A 27175-nucleotide genomic window follows, 5' to 3' on the forward strand; every position below is an offset into this window, starting at 1 on the left:
TCAACTGGACACCTTCCAGAATCCTGCACTCCTCTTTCAGCCTTACTGGAAACACGTTTTTAAGGTACAACCTTAAAAAATGCTTCCTCCTGGAAGTCTTCACTGACTTCCCAAGTATAAATCACCCATTTGCTCAGGTATTAGAAAAACACTCTGCTCTTATCATGGAACCTCCCTCACTACACTGCAATTACCTGTTTACTTGACTCAAGTCCACAGATACACTTTAAGTCTATCGAGGCCAGCAACTGTATTTTTCTTATCAAGATTTATCATCAATCATTACTACAGCAACTTGTACAGAGTTGCACAGGTCAACATCTTTTGAATAGTTTGATTTAATTTAATTGATCTGAATATAATTTTAATTGAGGTTCAGGTATTGTGCTCGATGTTTTTGATACTTTTGCCACTCATCCGACTCCAGGAGGGAAATTGAACCACCTGATTTCTGAAGTTCTCCCCTAGCTGTATTATCTACCAGTCTGCTTGACTTTGACTATATCCTCATATTAAATGAAGTGTTTAGGTCAATAGACTCATGAAGACTAATATAAGAACACAAATCATTGCCACATGAAATGCACTCAACTGATTTTTCAGAAATCATTTTGATACTGAAATGATTTGGTCTTTTGCATATTACTTTTTGAGCAAAAATTTTGTTACAATATATGTCTCTTCTTTTATTGCTGTATAACCTGTTGCCTCCTGTTTTGTAATAGGAACAACAGCACTTTATTTATTTCTTCTTATGCACCCTTCCATCATCAGCAATCTCCCCAGCCCCAAAACATTTGAAGAAGTCCAATTCTTTAATGGCAACAACTACCACAAGGGAATTGACTGGTAAGAAAAATAACAAAAAGTAAAGTCCATTATTAACACATGCTCGTTCACAGCTGAGCAATTATAGATGTATGCATGGCATCTACATAATTACAGAATAAATGTATGTTCAATTCTACCATAGTGAATTAGAAATTAATTTATAATGATATATTTAATCAGTGTTGCCTATAATTTGATTTGTACAGTGCAATAATGATGATATTTTTCTGGTAAATTAATATGATTGAATAAAGAGGATTATGGAATATTTTTCATCAGCATTATTCATAAGGATATTTAAAATTATCCTTAAGCATAGTATTATTTTACTGTGCCTAGAATTTTTTTAAACTAAATACATAATTTTTCTTCACAATGACTCTTGAGAAAACAAATAAATCAGTAGGTTGTTTTATTGTATAGTCCATCACATGTATCTTCATTAATCACATAGACTGTAAATGTTGTATTATAATATAAGCTGATATTTGTCATGCCAATAACACAGCGTTTCCAAAATCATATTACTGCTAGTCACACATGTGCATAAGAGGAAAATTACTTTGTATTTGATAAGTTATGATAATTTCAAAATCACAATATTTTTCCTAAACTGAAATAGAATAAACCTGGTATTGTAACTGATGTTCGCTCTGGGGAATTTTTCTAGCTCTATCCCAATTTTCTAAGGAAAATATGGCCCTGATTTCCAAATCCCCCCCTGAGGAAAGTTCCCCCCAATGCATACCTCTGTAGCATGTAACCTTATGTCAACATTACACGTGAATATGTCCTCATAAAAGGCTCATTCTTTTAAGATGCAGCTAGGAGGAGAGGGGGGCAGGGGCGATGCCAGTGAGCAGATTTGACTTCCCATCTTGAGTAGAGCCGTGTCCACTCTGCACCTAGGAGATCACTATTCTACCTTACTTTAAAAAGACTAAATAAATTTTGAAATTGCATGCAAGTTACTGAAAGCAGAGCAGCAATTTTATCTGTGAGCTCAAATGGAACACAAATTGTTAAGGAGGAATATAGATGAGACTTTTCACCACTTCACACTTGGGAAATATAATAACAAATGTCAAAGAGGAAAATAAGTGTCTTATATGAATTCTTCATTGCTCTTATTATTTATTTCTAGAACATTTGAGGGTTAGAAAAGTCATGAGCTGTAAAGAGGGTTACACACATAATTAACGCCTTACACTGAATTAACCTCTGAACATATTGATTCCATAATCTACACACAGAGGAATGTTCCCACAGCATATGGAAGAGTGAACCTGCCGAGGCACCACAGGATCAATTGGCAGGAAATATCTCTCTAATTACTCTGCATAGACTATAATGTGTTCACATTGCTACACATACTACAAATTATGCAGAAGTTAAAAAGGAGGAAAGCAGCTATGCCCTAATCTGTTTAGTATTTTATAGCTATTCTGACATTTTCCTCTTTTGTGCACTTTAATCTCAATTTATGAATTTTGCATTCAAGTTTGCAAACATAAATTTGCTATTTCTTTTAGTGAGAGAACACATTTTATTCTCAGGAATTTTAAACATATCATAAAAGTTTAATATATACAAATCAAGATAAGAATAATTCCTTAATTACATCTAGTATGGATGACACAGGGAAGAATATATTTTGAGAGACCAACTGTGAAAGGAAAATGTTATATAAATTTTCCACAAAGGTGTAAATAGTTTAGCAGTCTATCCTGTGAGGTACTTTAAAAAATTCTCTTTTTTTCAAGTTAGAAATAATTTATTTTGTATAGTTTCCCTATTTAAAAAAAATTATACAATTTTTACAGGTTACCTTCCTTTTATGGTTATTACAAAATATTGACTATATTCCCCGTGTTGTACAATACATCCTTGAGCCTATCTTACACACAATAGTTTGTACCTCCCACTTTCCCACACCTATATTGCCCCTCTCCCCCCGCCACTAGTAACCACTAGTTTCTTCTCCATATCTGTAAGTCTGCTTCTTTTTTGTTATATTCATTAGTTTATTGTATATTTTAGATTCCACATAAAAGTGTATCATACAGTATTTGTCCTTTTCTGACTTATTTCACTTAGCATAATGCCCTCCAGGTCCATCTATGTTGCTACAAATGGCAAACCTTTGTTCTTTTTTACAGCTGAATAGTATTACATTGCATATTCATACCACATCTTCTTTATCCATTCATCTGTTGATGGACATATAGGTTGCTTCCATATCTCAGCAATTGTAAATAACATGCTATGGACATTGGGGTGCATGTAAATTTTGAATTAGTGCTTTTGATTATTTTCAATATATACCCTGGAGTTGAATTGCTGGGTCATATGGTAGTTTTGAGGAACTTCCATATTGTTTTCCACAGTGGCTGCACCAACTTAAATTCCCACCAACAATGTACAAGGGTTCCCTTTTCTACACATCCTCACGGACATTTGTTATTTGTGTTCTTTTTGATGATAGCCATTCTGACAGGTGTGAGGTGATATCTCATTTTGGTTTTGATATGCATTTCCCTGATGATAAGCAATGTTGAGCATCTTTTCATGTGCCTGTTGGCCATCTGCATTTCCTCTTTAGAAAAATGTCTATTCAGTTCTTCAATTTTTAATGCTTATGTAATTGCTTAAAACTATGTCCTCAAATAAGAAGTTTGTTTTTTTTTAACATCTTAATTGGAGTATAATTGTTTTACAATGTGGTGTTAGTTGCTGCTGTATAACATAGTGAATCAGTTATATGTATACATATATCCCCATATCTTCTCTCTCTTGCGTCTCCCTCCCAGCCTCCCTATCCCACCCCTTTAAGTGGACACAAAGCACCGAGCTGATCTCCCTGTGCTATGCAGCTGCTTCTCACTAGCTATTTTACCTTTGGTAGTGTATATATGTCCATGCCACTCTCTCATTTCATCCCAGCTTCCCCTTCCCCCTCCCCGTGTCCTCAAGTCCATTCTCCACATCTAAGTCTTTATTCCTGGCCTGCCCCAAAGTCCTGCAGAACCATATATATATTTTTTTCTTTTGGATTCCATATATATGTGTTAGCATATGGTATTTGTTTTTCTCCTTCTGACTTACCACTCTGTATGACAGTCTCTAGGTCCATCCACCTCACTACAAATAACTCAATTTCATTTATTTTTATGGCTGAGTAATATTCCATTCAATATATGTGCAACATCTTCTTTATCCATTCATTTGTAGATGTACACTTAGGTTGCTTCCATGTTCTGGCTATTGGAAATAAAGCTGCAATAAACATTGTGGTACATGACTCTTTTTGAATTATGGTTTTCTCAGGGTATATGCCCAGTAGTGGGATTGCTGGGTCTTATGGTAATTCTATTTTCAGTTTTTTAAGGAACCTCCATACTGTTCTCCATAGTGGCTGAATCAGTTTACATTCCCACCAACAGTGCAAGAGGGTTCCCATTTCTCCACATCCTCTCCAGCATTTATTGTTTGTAGATTTTTTGATGATGGCCATTCTGACTAGTGTGAGGTGATACCTCATTGTAATTTTTTTTTTTTTTTCAGTACGCGGACCTCTCACTGTTGTGGCCTCTACCATTGCGGAGCACAGGCTCCGGATGCACAGGCTCAGTGGCCATGGCTTAAGGGCCCAGCCGCTCCGCGGCATGTGGTATCCTCCCAAACCGGGGCATGAACCCGTGTCCCCTGCATGGGCAGGCGGACTCTCAACCACTGTGCCACCAGGGAAGCCCCTCATTGTAATTTTGATTTGCATTTCTCTAATGATTAGTGATATTGAGCATCCTTTCATGTGTTTGTTGGCAATATGTATATCTTCTTTGGAGAAATGTCTATTTAGGTCTTCTGCCCATTTATGGATTCGGTTGTTGTTGTTGTTGTTGTTTTTGATATTGAGCTGCATGACCTGCTTGTATATTTTGGAGATTAATCCTTTGTCAATTGCTTTGTTTGCAAATGTTTTCTCCCATTCTGAGGGTTGTCTTTTCATCTTGTTTATGATTTCCTTTGCTATGCAAAAACTTTTAAGTTTCACTAGGTCCCATTTGTTTATTTTTGTTTTTATTTATGTTTCTCTAGGAGGTGGGTAAAAAAGGATCTTGCTGTGATTTATGTCATAGAGTGTTCTGCCTATGTTTTCCTCTAAGAGTTTGATATAGTTTCTGGCCTTACATTTAGGTCTTTAATCCATTTTGAGTTTATTTTTGTGTGTGGTGTTAGGGAGTCTTCTAATTTCATTCTTTTACATGTAGCTGTCCAGTTTTCCCAGCACCACTTATTGAAGAGGCTGTATTTTCTCCATTGTATATTCTTGCCACCTTTATTAGTAATAAGGTAACCATATGTGTGTGGGTTTATCTCAGGGCTTCCTATCTTGTTCCATTGATCTATATTTCTGTTTTTGAGCCAGTACCATACTGTCTTGATTACTGTAGCTTTGTGGTATAGTTTGAAGTCGGGGCACCTGATTCCTCCAACTACGTTTTTCTTTCTCAAGATTGCTTTGGCTTTTTGGGGTCTTTTGTGTTTCCCTACAAATTATGAAATTTTTTGTTCTAATTCTGTGAAGAATGCCATTGGTAGTTTGATAGGGATTGCATTGAATCTGTAGATTGCATTGGGTAGTATAGTCATTTTCACAATATTGATTCTTCCAATCCAAGAACATGGTATATGTCTCCATCTGTTTGTATCATCTTTAATTTCTTTCATCAGTGTCTTACAGTTTTCTGCATACAGATACTTTGTCTCCTTAGGTAGGTATATTCCTAGGTATGTTATTCTTTTTGTAGCAATGGTAAATGGGAGTGTTTCCTTAATTTCTCTTTCAGATTTTTCATCATTAGTGTATAGGAATGCAAGAGATTTCTGTGCATTAATTTTGTATCCTGCTACTTTACCAAATTCATTGATTAGCTCTAGTAGTTTTCTGATAGCATCTTTAGGATTCTATATACATAGTATCATGTCATCTGCAAACAGTGACAGTTTTACTTCTTCTTTTCTGATTTGGATTCCTTTAATTTATTTTTCATCTCTGATTGCTGTGGCTACAACTTCCAAAACTATGTTGAATAATAGTGGTGAGAGTGGGCAACCTTGTATTGTTCCTGATCTTAATGGAAAAGTTTTCAGTTTTTCACCATTGAGAATGATGTTGCCAGTAGGTTTGTCATATGTGGCCTTGATTATGTTGAGGTAAGTTCCCTCAATGCCTACTTTCTGGAGAGTTTTTATCATAAATAGGTGTTGAATATTGTCAAAAGGTTTTTCTGCATCTATTGAGATGATCATATGGTTTTTCTCCTTCAATTTGTTAATATGGTTTATGACATTCATTGCTTTGTGTATATTGAAGAATCCTTCCATTCCTGGGATAAACCCCACTTGATCATGGTGTATGATCCTTTTAACGTGCTGTTGGATTCTGTTTGTTAGTATTTTGCTGTAGATTTATGCATCTGTGTTCATCAGTGATATTGGACTGTAGTTTTCTTTTTTTCTGAAATCTTTGTCTGCTTTTGGTATCAGGGTGATGGTGGCCTTGTAGAATGAGTTTGGGAGTGTTCCTCCCTCTTCTATATTTTAGAAGAGTTTGAGAAAGATAGATGTTAGCTTTTCTCTAAATGTTTGATAGAATTCCCCTGTGATGCCATCTGGTCCTGGACTTTTATCTGCTGGAAGATTTTTAATCACAGTTTCAATTTCAGTGCTTGTGATTGGTCTGTTTATATTTTCTATTTCTTCCTGGTTCAGCTTCAGAAGGTTGTGCTTTTCTAAGAATTTGTCCATTTCTTCGTGGTTGTCCATTTTTTTGGTATATAGTTGCTTGTAGTAATCTCTCATGATCCTTTGTATTTCGGGAGTGTCAGTTGTTACTTCTCCTTTTTCATTTCTAATTCTATTGATTTGAGTCTTCTGTCTTTTTTTCTTGATGAGTCTGGCTAATGGTTTATCAATTTTGTTTATCTTCTCAAAGAACCAGCTTTTAATTTTTTGATCTCTGCTATCGTTTCCTTCATTTCTTTTTCATTTATTTCTGATCTGATATTTATGCTTTCTTTCCTTCTGCTAACTTTGGGGTTTTTTGTTCTTCTTTCTCTAATTGCTTTGGATGTAAGCTTAGGTTGTTTATTTGAGATGTTTCTTGTTTCCTGAAATGGATTGTACTGCTATAGACTTCCCTCTTAGAACTGCTTTTGCTGCATCACATAGGTTTTGAGTCATTGTGTTTTCATTGTCATTAGTTTCTAGGTATTTTTTTGATTTCCTCTTTGATTTCTTCAGTGATGTCTTGGTTATTTAGTAATGTATTGTTTAGCCTCCATGTGTTTGTATTTTTTGCAGATTTTTTTCCTGTAATTGATATCTATTCTTATAACATTGTGGTCATAAAAGATACTTGATAGAATTTCGATTTTCTTAAATTTACCAAGGCTTGACTTGTGACCCAAGATATGATCTATCCTGGAGAATGTTCTATGTGCACTTAAGAAGAAAGTGTTTTTGGATGGAATGTGCTATAAATAGCAATTAAGTCCATCTTGTTTAATGTATCATTTAAAAGCTTGTGTTTCCTCATTTATTTTCATTTGGGATGATCTGTCCATTGGTGAAAGTGAGGTGTTAAAAGTCCCCTACATTTATTGTGTTACTGTCGACTTCCCTTTTTATGGCTGTTGACATTTGCCTTATGTATTGAGGTGCTCCTATGTTGGGTGCATAAATATTTACAATTATTATATCTTCTTCTTGGATTGATCTCTTGATCATTATGTAGTGTCCTTCTTTTCTCTTATAATAGTTTTTATTTTAAAGTCTATTTTGTCTGATATGAGAATTGCTACTCCAGCTTTCTTTTGATTTCCATTTGCATGGAATACCTTTTTCCATCCCCTCACTTTCTGTCTGTATTTGTCCCTAGATCTGAAGTGGGTCTCCTGTAGACAGCATATATACCAGTCCTGTTTTTGTATCCATTTAGCCAGTCTGTGTCTTTTGGTTGCAGCATTTAGTCCATTTACTTTTAAGGTAGTTATTGGTATGTATGTACCTATTACCATTTTCTTAATTGTTTTGGGTCTGTTATTGTAGGTCTTTTCCTTCTCTTGTGTTTCCTGCCTAGAGAAGTGCCTTCAGCATTTGTTGTAAAGCTGTTTTGGTGGTGCTGAATTCTCTTAGCTTTGCTTGTCTGTAAAGGTTTTAATTTCTCCATCAAGTCTGATTGAGATCCTTGCTGGTTAGAGTAATCTTGATTGTAGCTTTTTCCCTTTCTTCACTTTAAATATGTCCTGCCACTCCCTTCTGGTTTGCAGAGTTTCTGCTGAAAGATCCGTTGTTAACCTTATGGGGATTCCTTGTTATGTTATTTGTTGCTTTTCACTGTGGCTTTTAATATTTTTTCTTTGCATTTAATTTTTGATAGTTTGATTAATATGTGTCTTTGTGTGTTTCTCCTTGGATTTATCCTGTATGGGACACTCTGTGCTTCCTGGGCTTGATTGACTATTTCCTTTCCCCTATTAGGGAAGTTTTCAACTATAAGCTCTTCAAATATTTTCTCAGTCCCTTTTTTTTTCCTCTTCTTCTTCTGGGACCCCTATAATTTGAATGTTGGTGTGTTTAATCTTGTTCCAGAAGTCTCTGAGACTGTCCTCAATTCTTTTCATTCTTTTTTATTTATTGTGTTCTGAGGTAGTTATTTCCACTATTTTATCTTCCAGGTCACTTATACATTCTTCTGCCTCAGTTATTCTGCTATTGATTCCTTCTAGAGAATTTTTAATTTCATTTATTGTGTTGTTCATCATTGTTTGTTTGCTCTTTATTTCTTCTAGTTCCTTCTTAAACATTTCTTGTATTTTCTCCATTCTATTTCCAAGATTTTGGATATCTTTACTATCATTACTCTGAATTCTTTTTCAGATACACTCTCTATTTCCTCTTCATTTGTTTGGTCTGGTGGGTTTTTACCTTGTTCCTTCATCTGCTGTGTGTTTCTCTGTCTTCTCATTTTGCTTAACTTTCTGTGTTTGCGGTCTCCTTTTTGCAGACTGCATGTTCATAGTCCCTGTTGTTTTTGGTGTCTGCCCCCAGTTGGTAAGGTTGGTTCAGTGGTTTTTGTAGGCTTCCTGGTGGAGGGGACTAGTGCCTGTGTTCTTGTGAATGAGGCTGGATCTTTTCTTTCTAGTGGGGAGGACCACGTCAGGTGATGTGTTTTCAGATGCACCTGGTGTTTCTGTGGCCTTATTATGAGTTTAGGCAGCTTCTCGGCTAATGGGTGGGGTTGTGTTCCTGTCTTGCTAGTTGTTTGGCATAGGGTGTCCAGCTCTGGAGCTTGCTGGTCATTGAGTGGAGCTGGGTCTTAGGATTGAGATAGAGATCTCTGGGAAAGCTTTCACCGTTTGTTATTACATGGGGCCGGGAGGTCTCTGGTGGACCAATGTCCTGAACTTGGTTCTCCCACCTCAGTGGCTCAGTCCTGACACTCGGTCAGAGCACCAGGACCCTGCCAGCCACATGGCTGCTAGTGTTGGAGGGTCTCCTGCAGAGGCAGTGGTGGCTGTGGCTCACTGTGGGGACAAGGACACTGGCAGCAAAAGTTCTGGGAAGTACTCCTTGGCATGAGCCCTCCCAGAGTCTGAAAAATTCTTAACTAAGAAAAGATATGAAGTATTTTAAAATATTTACTAGGCAATATGGTGTAATTTGCTGTTTGCCAAAGGTAAACCTATTTTTTTCTGGTTTTGGTTTTCGATAGCACAGAACATCAGCCCAAATGTAAAGGATTTTCCCTCTGTTCTTTAACAACCTATCTATTTCATCTCACTCTTTCCCCTGCCTTAACTAGTCCATTAGAACAGTATTACCTGGGATTGTTTTTACATTCAAAGTGTATAGAATAGACTCTCTTTTGACTATTATAATATGAATAATTAGAAATTGATATAAATGGATGTAAAATATTTAAATTATTTCTTATCCATAGTATGGCAGGAAATCAATTAGACCTCAAATTAATTAATTGTCTTTCTCTGCCTTCAGGTATATGGAATTTTTCCCTACTCCATCCAACATTACAAGTGACTTTCTATTTGAAAAGAGTGCTAATTACTTCCATTCAGAAGAAGCTCCCAAACGAGCTGCATCTCTGGTCCCCAAAGCCAAGATCATCACCATCCTCATTGACCCCTCAGACAGGGCATACTCTTGGTACCAGGTATGAAGCAGTGAAAAATACCATTAAAAGCATTTGGTCATAGCTTGAATGTAAGCAATGGTGAATTTACAAAGTAAAATCCAGATGTATTGAACAGTCAAATGTTAAAAGAGCTAAACAAACAAAAAAAAATTATGAGAAATAAGAACTACTGATAAGATCTACTTGATATCAATTTGGGCAAGGAGTTTCAAGCATAACATAACAGAAGAAAATCACACATCAAGAATTAATAGATTGAACCATATAAACATGTAAAATGTTGGTCAGTCACAATTAACAAAATTAAAATAACTATCTAAGTAGAGCATCTTTAGCAATACATGTTAAATGGCTTAGTTCCCTTAATTTGTAACCAAAAAAAAGTTCCTGCAAACTGGTAAAAGTAACTAAGTAAATAAATATTTGAGTAAAAAAATGAGCAGACAAGCAAAAGGCATAGATAAACAATTTACATACACACACACAAATCCAACCACACAATAATTTACATGAAAAATGATCAATCTAACTAGGGATCAACAAAAAATAAATCAAAATGGTACTTTTAAAAATATCATCTTGGCAAAAATTGTCACGCTTGTTCTCTCTGTTGCTAAGGGTGTGATGATAAAAGTACTCGAACTTTCCAATAGAAGGATAAATATGGAGATATTTTCTGAAAACTAATTTGATGACAGTCATCAAAAGGTTTGTAAAGGTACTTTTGTGCTGTGATTCCTCTTCTGGAATCGATCATAAGAAAACCTCAAAAGGATTAAAAATATGTATCCCTTTTTTATTCATCAAGGTACTAATCATAATAATAACAAAAGGAAAAGTAAATATCCAACAATATAGAATTGTGTCACACCGAAATGGAGTATTCTTCAGCATTTCATCTTTAGCAAACAAGACACAGTGGATCAAGGAAGGTGTGTTTATAGAGGTGGTGATTTGAATAATAATGAAAAGTTTTCAAAGGAAGAAGGATGTTAAAGGTCCCCCAAGGGAAAATGGGGAATCAGACCTCGGAGGATCCTGAGAGATCTGGAAGGGTGGCTACAGGAAATAGCTTAGATGGGAGGGAAGCACTCCATTCCCAGAATTCTTCACTTTTCTTGTGCTGGGACACTTCCGGCAATAGGGTGGAGTCCATGTTCCTCATTTCAGAAATATATTTTTAAAGCATTAAACTACATAGTATTACAAAGGAAACAACTATATAGAAAAGTAATTAAAATCAGTAACAAATTTAAAATCAAATTTGTTTAAAAACAAATTTAAATTTACTGATTTTAAATTAAAAGTAATTTAAAATCAGTTACCAATATTTACTAAATCATTAAATGGCAAGATCTAATGATGGGGCTAATACTACTGTAATTTTGAAATAGCAGTGGGTATAAACATTTGATATATCTGAAAGACCTGTAATGTGATAAAAAAAAAAAGAACTGATTTTTATTGGTGGTAAAATCACAAGTACAGTATATACCAAATTTTATTTAGAAGTTACTAAAAATAGACATTTTTTTGAAGATTCAAGTTCATAGATCCTCTGAATTCTATCAGCCGGAGTTATTAAGAACCCCTGCATTGAAACTTAAGGGATAGAAAAGGGTATAAATGTACTTGCTGGTAAATTTGAAGATCTGGGATACAGAAATTAAAGTGACTATGATGGTCTCTTTTTCCTTTAAAAAGTTGAGAACAAGTTAATCTAATGAAAAGAGGGGAAAAATTTGGGAAGCAGTAGTTTGAGGAGAGAAAAAAGGGGGTATGAAATCTTGCTACAGGGGTGAGGTAAAGTTGAACAGAGAAATGTAAAATTGCCCATTGCAATGAAAGCCTAATTAAAGCGGATGACCTTGAATTTAAGGTGGTAATAATCTATATGTACTAAAATCCCAATGATACGAGTGCATACATAAATTAATGCCAAAATAAAGTAGATTAAAAGAAAAAATTTAATAGCATTGTAAAATAACAAGTAATTTTTCTTTTTCCTTTATTCTTTTTCTTGACTTTTCAAAATTTCTTCAATAAACATATATCGCTAAGAACAAATAATGATGCACAGAAAAATGTGATACTGCAAACTGAGATTGCAAGTGGTTAGGAATTCAAGTGGAACACTTGTTTTGGGAGCAAAATCCAGAAATTATTGTTAGAATCCATGAGTCAATGACTCCCTAATATACAAAAATGTGTTTTTCTCACTTTAACAAAATTCATATTGCAAAGCAAAATAAACTTATTTTTTTCAATCGTGCCAAAAATATTGAGATGTTAAGCCTTAATGAAACATTTTGAATGTGAACACTTGGGGAAAAATGTTGCACATTTTCCTGGCAGAAAAAATGGTCACTACTTAGAGCAGATTATATGAATCTCTTTTTTTTCCCACATGGATTCAACTATTTTTTTAAAAAAAGAGAGAATCTATGCCTGCTTCTTCAAGTAAATTGTTTGAACATACACATTTGAAATGAATAATTTTTTCTGATAATACATTTTATTGCTATATTGCTAAGACTAGGGTTCCCAGCCTGCTGTACATTTCAAAATAATGCAACCTATTACTTAGGTTGCATTATTACCCAGTCTTGTCTATTCAGTAAGAACCATAAATTTGAAGCTCAGCAGGTATAATTCAGAAACTCCTACAAATGTCACCTGCCACTATAATTTCTACCCCACATTTTTATAATGGGCCTCACAGAGGACCTATAGTGCAATTTTTCCCAGTTCTGTGTGACTTCTGGTCATATTTTTATGCTAATCTTTTTAGTTGCATAAATATAAAAAAAGTTGGGGCTTCCCTGGTGGCACAGTGGTTGAGAGTCCGCCTGCCGATGCAGGGGACACAGGTTCGTGCACCGGTCCGGGAAGATCCCACATGCCACGGAGCAGCTGGGCCCGTGAGCCATGGCTGCTGAGCCTGCACATCCGGAGCCTGTGCTCCGCAACGGGAGAGGCCACAACAGTGAGAGGCCCGTGTACCGCAAAAAAAAAAAAAAAAAAAAAAAAAAAAGTTGGTGCTAAACTGGTATAAGTCAATACAGAGCAGATTAAGTACAATTCCATATTATCACTGTGCAAAGTAGAAATGTTCACATTACTGTATTAACATGCACATAGTATGTTTATATTTCTTCACTCAAGTTACCCTGTTTCTACACCCTGTATTAATTAAATGTACTATGTAGTCTCTATGTATGTAGCATAATGCATTTACAAATAAGGTCAATAAATATGCAATTATGAGAGGGCTTCAAAAGTGTTATTATTTCTAACAACCTACCACTCATTAGTTACACTTTAACCATTTACCACTTAATCACCTTTACTTTCTTAGCAATTTTTATTTCTAACATATATAAGGGCTGCTATTACATAATTCTATCAGGCTCTAATATACTTCGATCCTTATCCTGTAGTAAATTTTCTTTAAGTTCACTTTTAGATATCTTGCAAAATCAATTCATCCATTCCCACACACCTCATTCATCTTCACTCAAATTTACTTTAAAATTCTCTTAGTTTCCACATTTATTTTTTTCTGCTTATTAAAATCTTTCTCACATTTTAGCTCAAAAGCATCAATCATTAAAAAAGTTTCCTTCATCTTTCATTCAGAACTAATCACTTATTGGTCTGGCTATCACAGCAAATAATTTATACCTCTAGTCAAATATATGTCTTTATCACAATCTGTTAATCTATTGTTTTCCATACCAGATTTTTATTTCTTTGAAGACAGCAATTTTGTCTTACCTATATCTTTTTATCTCAAGAATCTATTGCAGGTTGTTGTTCTCAGAAGGATCTTAATAAATGCTTATAAAATTGTATTGATTTCTGTTGGGCTCTTGAGCTTGATCAATGATGGTAGGATGTGAAAGATTCAGAGAATTTGGTACTGAAAAGCAGTAGTGAATTGGTATTTAGGAATTAGCAGAGTTAGGTGGAAACCCTTGGGAGGGTAAAAGCAAAGTGCTTTGGGCAACATCAACATAAATGTGACACCTGAGTAAGCATGAATAAACATCTGCCTTCTCTGTATCCATAGCACCTGCCACATAGGGATATTGGGGAATTGTCAGAACCCTCAGGAGTGGCTGTAATGAAAGAAGAGCACAGTAATATGTAAGCCTACTCCTGCCAATCAAATTCTCTTTTCATCAGGCTTGATCTGTCTGGTGTCTGACATCTTTTCACTTATAATCAGACCCATGGAGAAAATCCTTGTACTCTGTCTCTTGCCTTGCACCTAAACATTTTAGACATGAAGACAACCACAGGCTTATCGGAATGCTACTTCATATATATGGAAGGCTTATACTCTATATAGACAATATGCCAATGCCTAGGCTTCAATATAGTATGCACTTTTCACCTTATTTTTCATTCTAAAATCAATTAATTATTTTCCTTACTCTTTTTGCAATAAATGACACACACATATATATCCACACATCAAACACATACATGCATACATACCTATGCAGGCATAAAGAAAATTAATTTTACAATTGACTTTCTTATTAAAGCACCAAAGATCACATGAAGATCCAGCTGCCCTGAGGTTTAATTTCTATGAAGTTATCACAACAGCACATTGGGCCCCATCTGACCTGAAAACTTTGCAGAGAAGATGCCTATTACCTGGATGGTATGCGGTCCACATAGAAAGATGGCTCACTTACTTTGCTACTTCTCAGGTAATGTCCTCAACTGAATTTCTTCTGTTTATTATATCCTCATAGTGTTGCACTGACAAACAGAAAATATAAATTAACATTGACACAGATAGCAATTTATTAGCAGAGATGATCACCTGAGGAAGAAATGATAATTTTTACATTTTTAACATCAATAGTAGTACAACAATGTTAAGTGGCTGTGAAACACATTCTGGGGATCTTCTTTTGCATGGTAGCTGGTATCAAAGTGGTAGGGCCTCACACAGGAGGCATCAGGTGCTTCATAGGCAATAAACAGTAGAGGAGCAGCCAGTTAGACAGAACCTTATGGAACACCATGTGCAGATACCCGTGTGTCATCTGTCCTATGGGACTCTTATAAGGAAAGAAGGAGGTCATGGATTAGACTGTCCAAATGGAAAGTGTTGTAACAGCTCCAGCAACTTGGGATAGAACAGGAAATAAGGATTTGCAGAAAGCGTCCACATCCTTTATCTTCTTCATTCCAGTCAGGTCACAACTAAAACCTGAGTTCTCTGTTGTGGTTTGTAAAGAGAATAGATGGGTAATTTTCATCTGTATGCCCATTATTTCCAAGCCCTTGGTTCCAAGGTCAACTCATAGAATTTCATAGGTTGGACAAGTATCTGTATTACAGAGCAGATGGAAAATCATGGTTCTACTGAACTACTAAATCAAGAGAGTGTCAGTGTTTATTTATGATTTACAATCAAGTTAGTTAAGGTTATAAAAAATGCCTTTGACAAAACGTGCTGTTTATTTGGAAGGACACAAGAATAGTAAACATTAACATGTTTGCTAAGTAGTGCATATTTTCTTCCTTTTCATACTGATCTAATTGATTAACATCATACCAGGTCAAGGGAGGCAGCTTGGTCTATTTAATTTAATTTTGTTCTTCATAAAGTGACTATTTTTGACTCTACAGTTGCTAATTATTGATGGACAGCAGCTGAGATCTGACCCAGTTACTGTGATGGACGAAGTCCAGAAGTTTCTGGGAGTTACACCTCATTATAATTACTCTGAAGCACTAACGTGAGTCTATTCTCATGGTTGATTTCATTTCCATTATTTGCCATCATAAATTATCACTGGTAGGTGTGTATATAGCATCATTAATACTAGGTATGAATTTATACATCATTATGCTACTCAAAAGCAGTCAAAGGAATGTCCTCATTATTCATGTAGTGTCTCCCCTTTGAATACCAGGAACACTTTACCTCACAGGCATTTTATGTATCACAAATTCCCCTTTTTGTGAGCTTTTTCCCAATATAAATTTGTTTAAGTAAACTTTCTACATGACTACTTTATGCAGAAAGTGTTCTAGGAATTGAGGTTACAAAGGTGAAAAAGATGATCTCTTTCCCCAAGTAATTTACAGGTTAGAAATAAAATGTTAATGGCCTCCATTAGCTCTGTGAAAGTGAGTAGTGTTTTGGGAAGAATTGGGAAAGGGATACATTCATGTTTTACTCTGTATTTATTAAATTGTGTATAACAAAATATAATCACATATAATGTAGTTATTATTGCACAGCTGACTGCCCAGAACCTACTGGCATGTAACCGTAGCCATTTTATTATGCTCATGGATCCTGTGTGCTGGGAATTTAGACAGGACACAGCCAGGACAACTTGTCTCTGCTCAAAATATATACTTGGGGCCATATTTGGGAAGATATGAATATCTAGGTATGACTTGAATGGCTGGAGACTGGAGTCTTCTGGAGGCTTCTTTACTCACACCTTTGGCTCTTGGACTGGGATGGCTCGAAGCTGAGCTCAGTGGGACAAGACCTCTCTGTGTGACTTTCTCACAGTGTAGTGGTTTTGTGTTCTGAGAGGGGGTGGTATATCGAGGGAATGTGGTTCAAGGCCTTCTCTGACCTAGACTTGCAAGTCATATAGCATCACTTATGCCATATTCTATTGATTGCAACCAAGTCACTAGAGTCAGTGCAAATCCAAGGGGAGGGAAAGGAGCCTCCGCCTCTTGATGAGGAGGGGCAAGGGCATTCTGCAGAAGAGAATGTGGTAGGGCGTATATTGTTGCAGTCACCTTGGGAAAATAAAATAATATACTTGGGTGATTGAAAATGGAAAAAAAAAGTGTAAAGAAGCAAAATAAACAAAAACAAAAGCTCCAAGCAGTCAAAATATATATTTAAAAGGGCATGTACTTGATGTCCTCACAAAGGCCTGATATACAGCCTATTAAGTTTTAGACAAAATTTTAACGAGCTTGATTATATAATTTCCCAGTTCACAGCAGATTAGAATCAGCAGTTAGATAATTAGAGAGGGTAATGGAAGGACAGGAAAAGAAGCAATAAGATTGGGTTGTTCGTTATCCACTAAAACAAGTCTAATGAAGTTTTTACCTACACATGGAAATAACAACACAAGGTATGGTCTCTGCTGATTAAGTAGACAAAGTTTCCTGTAATACGTTTACATAAATACTTATTGATGTCAGCATGTCTTCCCCTGCTTGCCTGCAGTAGTTTAGGGAATGGTTCTGTTCTGTTTACTACAAATAGTTCCTTATGGTTCAATAAACCTGTAAAATCATACTTCAAAAGAAGAGATTACAAACAAGTACAGAATATATGGGGTTTTTTTAGAATATATGGTTTTTAATACATGTCACACATCACAAAAATTAATAACTGTAGTGATGTTCAGTGTAATAAAAGAACTTGTAAGGCAACAAATTCATATCCTCAAAGTTGTCTAACAGTTATTTGAGAAAGGCTTTGCATCTTAATTTCACAATTTCATGCCTACTGAAACCAAACCATAAAACAAGGAATTGATATAACTTAGCAAGAATAAATGCCCATTGTTAGACTTCGGGTCTATAACATTGTCAATGCAGTACATGAAACGAGGCCAGCAAAGTAATGTGGATTCAAGGTTATGGCAACCCTATCTAAAAGAATGACTTTCAATATTCTGGATGGCTCTCCTTCCTCGGGTTGTATTAAGCTCTGCCTCACAACAACTGTTTGGAGAGCAAGGAGAGACAGCAGCCCATCCTGAGACCTCTGTACACCGGAGAGCAAAGGAGATACTCTCAGTGTGTATCAATATCTTGGCTTGGTTGCCAGAGCTGTATTTTACCTTAATGCAGTTAAATATTCTCATCCTGAGGCAGAAAATGCTGTTTAAGGGCACTGTTATGCTGCCTTCCCCATCTCATTTTGCACAGCATGCAGAATTGTTTTTCCTCTTGGGAAATTAATGAAAACTAGAGAAAGGCCTATGATAGGCAGATAGCAGATTGAAAAGTCCAGGATGGAAATGATTCTGTCTTCCTTTTATCCATTTAACCAGTGATGTATTTAATTTTAATTGATAACAAGTACTAGGACAACCTGGACTGCAAGGATCAGGTCTCTAATAATAGATTGGGCAAGGAACTGTAAAGAAAAATTCCCTCTCCCCCTAAATGAGTTCACATATGTGCAGAAGCAAATTGCAGGTGTACCGTTATTATAGGAATAGGCCCAGGGCAACAAAATATTCTGCAACTAATTAACTTTACGTCCTACTCAATTATGCTCCATCTTTCTAAAACATCTGCTGAGCAATGAAAATGCAAACCTTTTCGATGTTTTATGCATGCAGCAAGTCCCATAGCAGTAAATTTAAAATTGCCCTTCCTATTTGGTTTATTCTCTCATTTTTCCTACCTTGTTGGTTCTAAACAAAAATTCTTATATATCTGAGTTTAAACCAAATAATTAGGCCACACATTCTTTCTTTTGTAACTTTGTTCAGCCATGGGAGCAAAACAACTTTAGAATTTTCTTTAAGAATATTGGGTCTGAATTAACCAATAGCATCATCTGCCTTCAACAAAAGAATTGAAGATTTGTCTAATCTTCCATTCACCATTTGTATAATCTGTGTTTCAAGTTCTCTGGAAAAATATAGTGAATTATATCTTTACCCTTTTAATTTCCTCCTTCAAAAGTATAAACATATTGAACTGTTAAAAAAATATATAGCAGGGCTTCCCTGGTGGCGCAGTGGTTGAGAGTCCGCCTGCCAATGCAGGGGACACGAGTTCGTGCCCTGGTCCGGGAAGATCCCACATGCCGCGGAGCAGCTGGGCCCGTGAGCCATGGCTGCTGAGCCTGCACGTCCGGAGCCTGTGCTCCACAACGGGAGAGGCCACAACAGTGAGAGGCCCGCGTACAGCAAAAAAAAAAAAAAAAAAAAAAAAAAAAATATATATATATATATATATATATATATATATATATATATATATCAGTTTTCTTAGAAGCTTTAATTCAGGTTTATATACATGGAAGCAACATAAGTGTCCATCAACAGATGAATGGATAAAGATGTGACACATATATACAATGGAATATTACTCAGCCATAAAAAGAAATGAAATTGAGCTATTTGTAGTGAGGTGGATGGACCTAGAGTCTGTCATACAGAGTGAAGTAAGTCAGAAAGAGAAAAACAAATACTATATGCTAACACATATATATGGAATCTAAAAAAAAAAAAAAAGTGGTCATGAAGAACCTGGGCAAGACGGGAATAAAGACACAGACCTACTAGAGAATGGATTTGAGGACATGGGGCGGGGGAATGGTAAGCTGGGACAAAGTGAGAGAGTGGCATGGACATATATACACTACCAAATGTAAGACAGATAGCTAGTGGGAAACAGCCACATAAAACAGGGAGATCAGCTTGGTGCTTTGTGACCACCTAGAGGGGTGGGTTTGGGAGAGTGGGAGGGAGGGAGATGCAAGAGGGAGGAGATATGGGGATATATGTATATGTACAGCTGATTCACTTTGTTATAAAGCAGAAACTAACACACCATTGTAAAACAATTATACTCCAATAAAGATGTTAAAAAAAAGTATATTTACATTACATTCAGTCACCTTACTATATACCATTGAATGACATCAAAGAAATCTGTGAATATATTTTAACAGGGAAATCATATAAATAAGACAATAAATATTCTAAAGATCCTATATATATGGTTGTAGTTTTGTAGTTCATCTTTCATATTTTATGGATGAACAGGTAAAATATAAAACTTAATAATTTCATCGTAAGAAAAGACTAAAGATCTATATGTTCTTTTTCATTACAGTAGAAATATCAAAAATACATAACATATAGTTTATTTAATCTCATAAATCAATTCAATGAATATTTGTAGAATTGAATTAAATTAAATCAAAGCAACAGGCATATGAAAGTGCATTTCCTTTACACAGTTGGTGAGGCTCTCTCAAAATTCTGTGTATAATTTATAATCATTATATTTTTATTATCATTTATATATTTTATCGTTTGTAGTTTTGATCCCCAAAAGGGCTTTTGGTGTCAACTACTGGAAGGAGGAAAGACAAAATGCCTTGGAAAAAGCAAAGGTCGAAAGTATCCACCCATGGATCCAGAGGTAATATTTTCCTCATCTTTGAAATACACTGGTAGAACCCTGTGCATACAACTATTTCAAAGTTAGTAGACAATATATTTGATTCCTTTTTCTGCTTTTTCATTGCTATCAATAGTTTTATATATTTGGAAAATAAATAGACCAACAGAGATAGATGATTGATAGATATCTGTAGAAAATGTGTGCTGGGATGCAATTCAAACATAAATACTTACTGAACAGTAACTCCTTTCCAAACGTGTAAAGTACTTAAATAAATTATCTACTAAACAAGTGATTTTGGATAAAGTATATAAGCATTATTATTATGTATTAAATACATATATACAATGCCTATACAATGCATGGTACTGAATTAAGCAAAGGAAGTAAACTGCTCTGATCACCAATTACAACATATGGTGGAGAGGTTCTTCCACATCACCAAGCAAGTCTCAGACACCAGCTGGGTGTCGCACAACTCAACACAATTCTGACACTGTCTTCCCAAATATAGTAACAGATCCCACAGGCTAAGGGCCACATCCTATGAGACTGTCCCTCCCTGTTCAGGTTTTCACCTCAAGTCCCAAGTCCAGGTTATCACCTCCATTTTGAACCACTGGCTATAGATTAGACGTTCCAAAAGCCCCCTCCTTGGTTCTGATTAAAATGCTAGAGCAGCTCCCAAAACTCAGGGAAACATTTTCCTTATTGGATCACTGTTTTATTACAAAGGGATATAACTCAGAAATAGATATATGAGATATATCAGATATATGAGGTGCAGATATATGAGATGCATAGGCCAAGATATGGGGTAAGGGTGTGGAGGTTCCATGCCTTTTTTGATTTCTCTAGTTTCTCCACATGTTCATCAACCCAGAAACTCTCCAAACCCCATCCTTTTTGGGTTTTTATGGAAGTTTCATTACAGGGACATGATTGATTAAATCACTGACAAATGGTGATTGATTCAACCTCCAGCCCCTCTCCCTTACCCCATGGTGAGGGGATAACATTAAAGTTCCAAACTTTTGCACCAGAGGGCAGACAGCAGAAGCAAGAAGAACTACAATCCTGCAGCCTGTGGAACAAAAACCACATTCAGAGAAAGATAGACAAGATGAAAAGGCAGAGGGCTATTACCAGATGAAGGAACAAGATAAAACCCCAGAAAAACAACTAAATGAAGTGGATATAGGCAACCTTCCAGAAAAAGAATTCAGAATAATGATAGTGAAGATGATGCAGGACCTCAGAAAAAGAATGGAGGCAAAGATCGAGAAGATGCAAGAAATGTTTAACAAAGACCTAGAAGAATTAAAGAAGAGACAAACAGAAATGAACAATACAATAACCAAAATGAAAAATACACTAGAAGGAATCAATAGCAGAATAACTGAGGCAGAAGAACGGATAAGTGACCTGGAAGACACAATGGTGGAATTCACTGCTACAGAACAGAATAAAGAAAAAAGAATGAAAAGAAATGAAGACAGCCTAAGAGACCTCCGGGACAACATTAAACGCAACAACATTCACATTATAGGGGTCCCAAAAGGAGAAGAGAGAGAGAAAGGACCCAAGAAAATGTTTGAAGAGATTATAGTCAAAAGCTTCCCTAACATGGGAAAAGAAATAGCCACCCAAGTTCAGGAAGTGCAGCAAGTCCCATACAGGATAAACCCAAGGAGAAACATGCCAAGGCACATAGTAATCAAATTGGCAAAAATTAAAGACAAAGAAAAATTATTGAAAGCAGAAAGGGAAAAGCAACAAATAACATACAAGGGAACTCCCATAAGGTTAACAGCTGATTTCTCAGCAGAAACTCTACAAGCCAGAAGGGAGTGGTGTGATACACTTAAAGGGATAAAAGGGAAGAACCTACAACCAAGATTACTCTACCTGGCAAGGATCTCATTCAGATTCGATGGAGAAATCAAAAGCTTTACAGACAAGCAAAAGCAAAGAGAATTCAACGTCACCAAACCAGCTCTACAAAAAATGCTAAAGGAACTTCTCTAAGTGGGAAACACAAGAGAAGAAAAGGACCTACAAAAACAAACCCTAAACAATTAAGAAAATGGTCACAGGAACATATGTATTCAATAATAACATTAAACATGAATAGATTAAATGCTCCAACCAAAAGACCCAGGCTTGCTAAAAGGATACAAAAACAAGTCTACAAGAGACCCACTTCAGATCTAGGGACATATACAGACTGAAAGTGAGGGGATGGAAAAAAAAATTCCATGCAAATGGGAATCCAAAGAGCTGAAGTAGCAATACTCATATCAGATAAAATAGACTTTAAAATAAAGAATGTTACAAGAGACAAGGAAGGACACTAGATAATGATCAAGGGATCAATCCAAGAAGAAGTTATAACAATTATAAATATATATGCACCCAACATAGGAGCACATCAATACATAAGGCAACTGCTAACAGCTGTAAAAGAGGAAATCAAGAGTAACACAAAAATAGTGGGGGAATTTAACACCTCACTTATACCAAAGGACAGATCATCCAAAATGAAAATAAATAAGGAAACAGAAGCTTTAAATGACACAACAGACCAGATAGATTTAACTGATTTTTATAGGACATTCCATCCAGAAACAGCAGATTACACTTTCTTCTCAAGTGCACACAGAACATTCTCCAGGATAGATCACATCTTGGGTCACAAATCAAGCCTCAGTAAATGTAAGAAAATTGAAATCATATTAAGCATCTTTTCTGACCACAACACTATGAGATTAGAAATGAATTACAGGTAAAAAATGTAAAAAACACAAAGACATAGACTAAACAATACATTACTAAATAACCAAGAGATCACTGAAGAAATCAAAGAGGAAATCAGAAAATACCTAGAAACAAATGACAATGAAAACACAATGATCCAAAACCTATGGGATGCAGCAGAAGCAGTTCTAAGAGGGAAGTTTATAGCTATACAAGCCTACCTCAAGAAAAAAGAAAAATCTCAAATAAACAATCTAACCTTACACCTAAAGGAACTAGAGAAAAAAGAAGAAACAAAACCCAAAGTTAGCAGAAGGAAAGAAATCGTAAATATCAGAACAGAAATAAATGAAATAGAAACAAAGAAATCAATAGCAAAGATCAATGAAACTAAAAGCTGGTTCTTTGAGAAGATAAACAAAATTGATAAACCATTAGCCAGACTCATCAAGAAAAAGAGGGAGAGGACTCAAATCAATTAAATTAGAAGTGAAAAAGGAGGAATTACAACAGACACCGCAGAAATACAAAGCATCCTAAGAGACTACTACAAGCAACTCTATGCCAGTAAAATGGACAACCTGGAAGAAATGGACACATTCTTAGGAAGGCATAACCTTCCAAGACTGAACCAGGAAGAAATAGAAAATATGAACAGATGAATCACAATTAATGAAATTGAAACTGTGATTAAAAATCTTCCAACAAACAAAAGTCCAGGACCAGATGGCTTCACAGGTGAATTCTATCAAACATTTAGAGAAGAGTTAACACCCATCCTTCTCAAACTCTTCCAAAAAATTGTAGAGGAAGGAACTCTCCCAAACTCATTCCATGAGACCACCATCACTCTGATACCAAAACCAGACAAAGATATTACAAAAAAAGAAAATTACAGACCAATATCACTGATGAATATACATGCAAAAATCCTCAACAAAATACTAGCAAACATAATCCAACAACATACTAAAGGGATCATACACCATGATCAAGTGGGATTTATCCCAGGGATGCAAGGATTCTTCAATATACACAAATCAATCAATGTGATACATGATATTAATAAATTGAAGAATAAAAACCATATGATCATCTCAATAGGTGCAGAAAAAGCTTTTGACAAAATTCAACACCCATTTATGATAAAAAACTCTCCCAAAAGTGGGCATAGAGGGAACCTACCTCAACATAATAAAGGCCATATGTGACAAACCCACTGCAAACATCATTCTCAATGGTGAAAAACTAAAAGCATTTCCTCTAAGATCAGGAACAAGACAAGGATGTCCACTCTCACCACTATTATTCAACATAGTCTTGGAAGTCCTAGCCACAGCAATCAGAGAAGAAAAAGAAATAAAATGAATACAAATTGGAAAAGAAGAAGTAAACCTGTCAGTGTTTGCAGATGACATGATACTATACATAAAGAATCCTAAAAATGCCACCAGAAAACTATTAGAGCTAATCAATGAATTTGGTTAAGTTGCAGGATACAAAATTAACTCACAGAAGTCTCTTGCATGCTTATACAATAATGATGAAAAATCTGAAAGTGAAATTAAGGAAACACTCCCATTTACCATTTCAACAAAAAGAATAAAATACCTAGGAATAAACCTACCTAAAGAGACAAAAGACCTGTATGCAGAAAACTATAAGACACTGATGAAAGAAATTAAAGATGATACCAACAGATGGCGAGATATACCATGTTCTTGGATTGGAAGAATCAATATTGTGAAAATGACTATACTACCCAATGCAATCTACAGATTCAATGCAATCCCTATCCAATTACCAATGGCATTTTTTACAGAACTAGAACAAAAAGCTTCACAATTTGTATGGAGATGCAAAAGACCCTAAATAGCCAAAGAAGTCTTGAGGGGAAAAAATGGAGCTGGAGGAATCAGACTCCCTGACTTCAGAGTATTCTACAAAGCTACAGTAATCAAGACAGTATGGTACTGGCACAAAAACAGAAACATAGATCAATGGAACAAGATAGAAAGCCCAGAGATAAACCCACGCACTTATGGTCAACTAATCTATGACAAAGGAGGCAAAGATATACAATGGAGAAAAGACAGCCTCTTCAATAAGTGGTGCTAGGAAAACTGGACAGCTACATGTAAAAGAATTATATTAGAACACTCCCTAACACCATACACAAAAATAAACTCAAAATGGATTCCAGACCTAAATGTAAGTCCAGACACTATAAAACTTTTAGAGGAAAACATAGGAAGAACACTCTTTGACATAAATCACAGCAAGATCTTTTTTGATCCACCTCCTAGAGTAATGGAAATAAAAACAAAAATATACAAATGGGGCCAAATGAAACTTAAAAACTTTTACACAGCATAGGAAACTACAAACAAGATGAAAAGACAACACTCAGAGTGGGAGAAAATATTTGCAAATGAATCAATGGACAAAGGATTAATCTCCAAAATATATAAACAGCTCATACAGCTTAATATTAAAGAAACAAACAACCCAATCCAAAAATGGGCCAAAGACCTAAATAGACATTTCTCCAAAGAAGACATACAGATGGCCAAGAAGCACATGAAAAGCTGCTCAACATCACTAATTATTAGAGAAATGCAAATCAAAACTACAATGAGGTATCACCTCACACCAGTTAGAATGGGCATCATCAGAAAATCTACAAACAACAAATGATGCAGAGGGCATGGAGAAAAGGGAACCCTCTTGCACTGTTGGTGGGAATGTAAATTGATACAGCTACTATGAAGAACAGTATGGAGGTTCCTTAAAAAATAGAATTACCATATAATCCAGCAACCCCACTACTGGGCATATACCCAGAGAAAACCATAATTCAAAAAGACACATGCACCCCAATATTCATTTCAGCACTCTTCACAATAGCCAGGTCATGGAAGCAACCTAAATGTCCATCGGCAGATGAATGGATAAAGAAGTTGTGGTACATGTATACAATGGAATATTACTTGGCCATAAAAAGGAACGAAATTGGGTCATTTGTTGAGATGTAGTTGGATCTAGAGACTGTCATAGAGAGTGAAGTAAGTCAGAAAGTGAAAAACAAATATCGTATATTAACGCTTGTATTTGGAACCTAGAAAAATGGTACAGATGAACCAGTTTGCAGGACAGAAGTTGAGACACAGTTGTAGAGAACAAACGTATGGACACCAAGGGGGGAAAGCCATATGGGGTGTGGGGATGGTGGTGTGATGAACTGGGCGATTGGGATTGACATGTATACACTGATGTGTATAAAACTGATGACTAATACCTGCTGTATAAAAAAGTTAAAAAATGACTTCCGGGTAAGATGGCGGAAGAGTAAGACGCGGAGATCACCTTCCTCCCCACGGATACACCAGAAATACAGCTACACGTGGAACAACTCCTACAGAACACCTACTGAACGCTGGCAGAAGACCCCAGACCTCCCAAAAGGCAAGAAACTCCCCACATACCTGGGTAGGGCAAAGCGGAGAGATCCGCACACAGAGGATCGGTGCCGAGCGGCACTCACCAGCCCGAGAGGCTTGTCTGCTCGCCCGCCGGGGCGCGCAGCGCTGGAAGCTGAGGCTCGGGCTTCGGTCAGAGCGCAGGGAGAGGACTGGGGCTGGCGGCGAGAACTCAGCCTGAAGGGGGCTAATGTGCCACAGCTAGCCGGGAGGGAGTTCGGGAAAACTCTGGAGCTGCCGAAGAGGCAAGAGACTTTTTCTTCCCTCTTGGTTTCCTCGTGCGCGAGGAGAGGGGATTAAGAGCGCTGCTTAAAGGGGCTCCACAGACGGGCGCGAGTCGCGACTGAAAGCGCGGAGCCCAGTGACAGGCGTGGGATGCTGGGGCTGCTGCTGCCGCCGCCAAGAAGCCTGTGTGCGAGCGCAGGTCACTGCCCACACCGCCCTTCCGGGAGCCTGTGCAGCCCGCCACTGCCGGGGTCCCGGGATCCAGGGGCGGCTTCCCTGGGAGAACGCACGGCGCGCCTCGGGCTGGTGCAACGTCACGCCGACCTCTGCCGCTGCAGGCTCGCCCCGCACTCCGTGCCCCTCCCTCCCTCCCGGCCTGAGTGAGCCAGAGTCCCCGAAGAGGCTGCTCCTTTAACCCTGTCCTATCTGAGCGAAGAACAGACGCCCTCCGGCGACCTACACGCAGAGGCGGGGCCAAATCCAAAGCTGAGACCTA

General features: G+C 36.6%; 1 protein-coding gene across 1 annotated transcript in view; it reads left to right on the plus strand.

Moving 5' to 3' along the window:
* The window catches only part of LOC309793195 (bifunctional heparan sulfate N-deacetylase/N-sulfotransferase 4), a gene marked incomplete at both ends in the record, with an annotated part of 248503 nt that overhangs the window by 216199 nt on the left and 5129 nt on the right, over positions 1–27175 (plus strand). Inside the window, 5 exons of the mRNA XM_082603558.1 lie at positions 726–849; positions 9895–10069; positions 14605–14775; positions 15707–15816; positions 20134–20236. Of these exons, the coding sequence (XP_082459684.1) occupies positions 726–849; positions 9895–10069; positions 14605–14775; positions 15707–15816; positions 20134–20236 (683 nt within the window). The remainder of the gene's footprint in view (positions 1–725; positions 850–9894; positions 10070–14604; positions 14776–15706; positions 15817–20133; positions 20237–27175) is intronic.

This window comes from Mesoplodon mirus, assembly GCF_964341445.2.
Source record: "Mesoplodon mirus genome assembly, chromosome: 2".
NCBI classification, from domain to species: Eukaryota; Metazoa; Chordata; class Mammalia; order Artiodactyla; family Ziphiidae; genus Mesoplodon; species Mesoplodon mirus.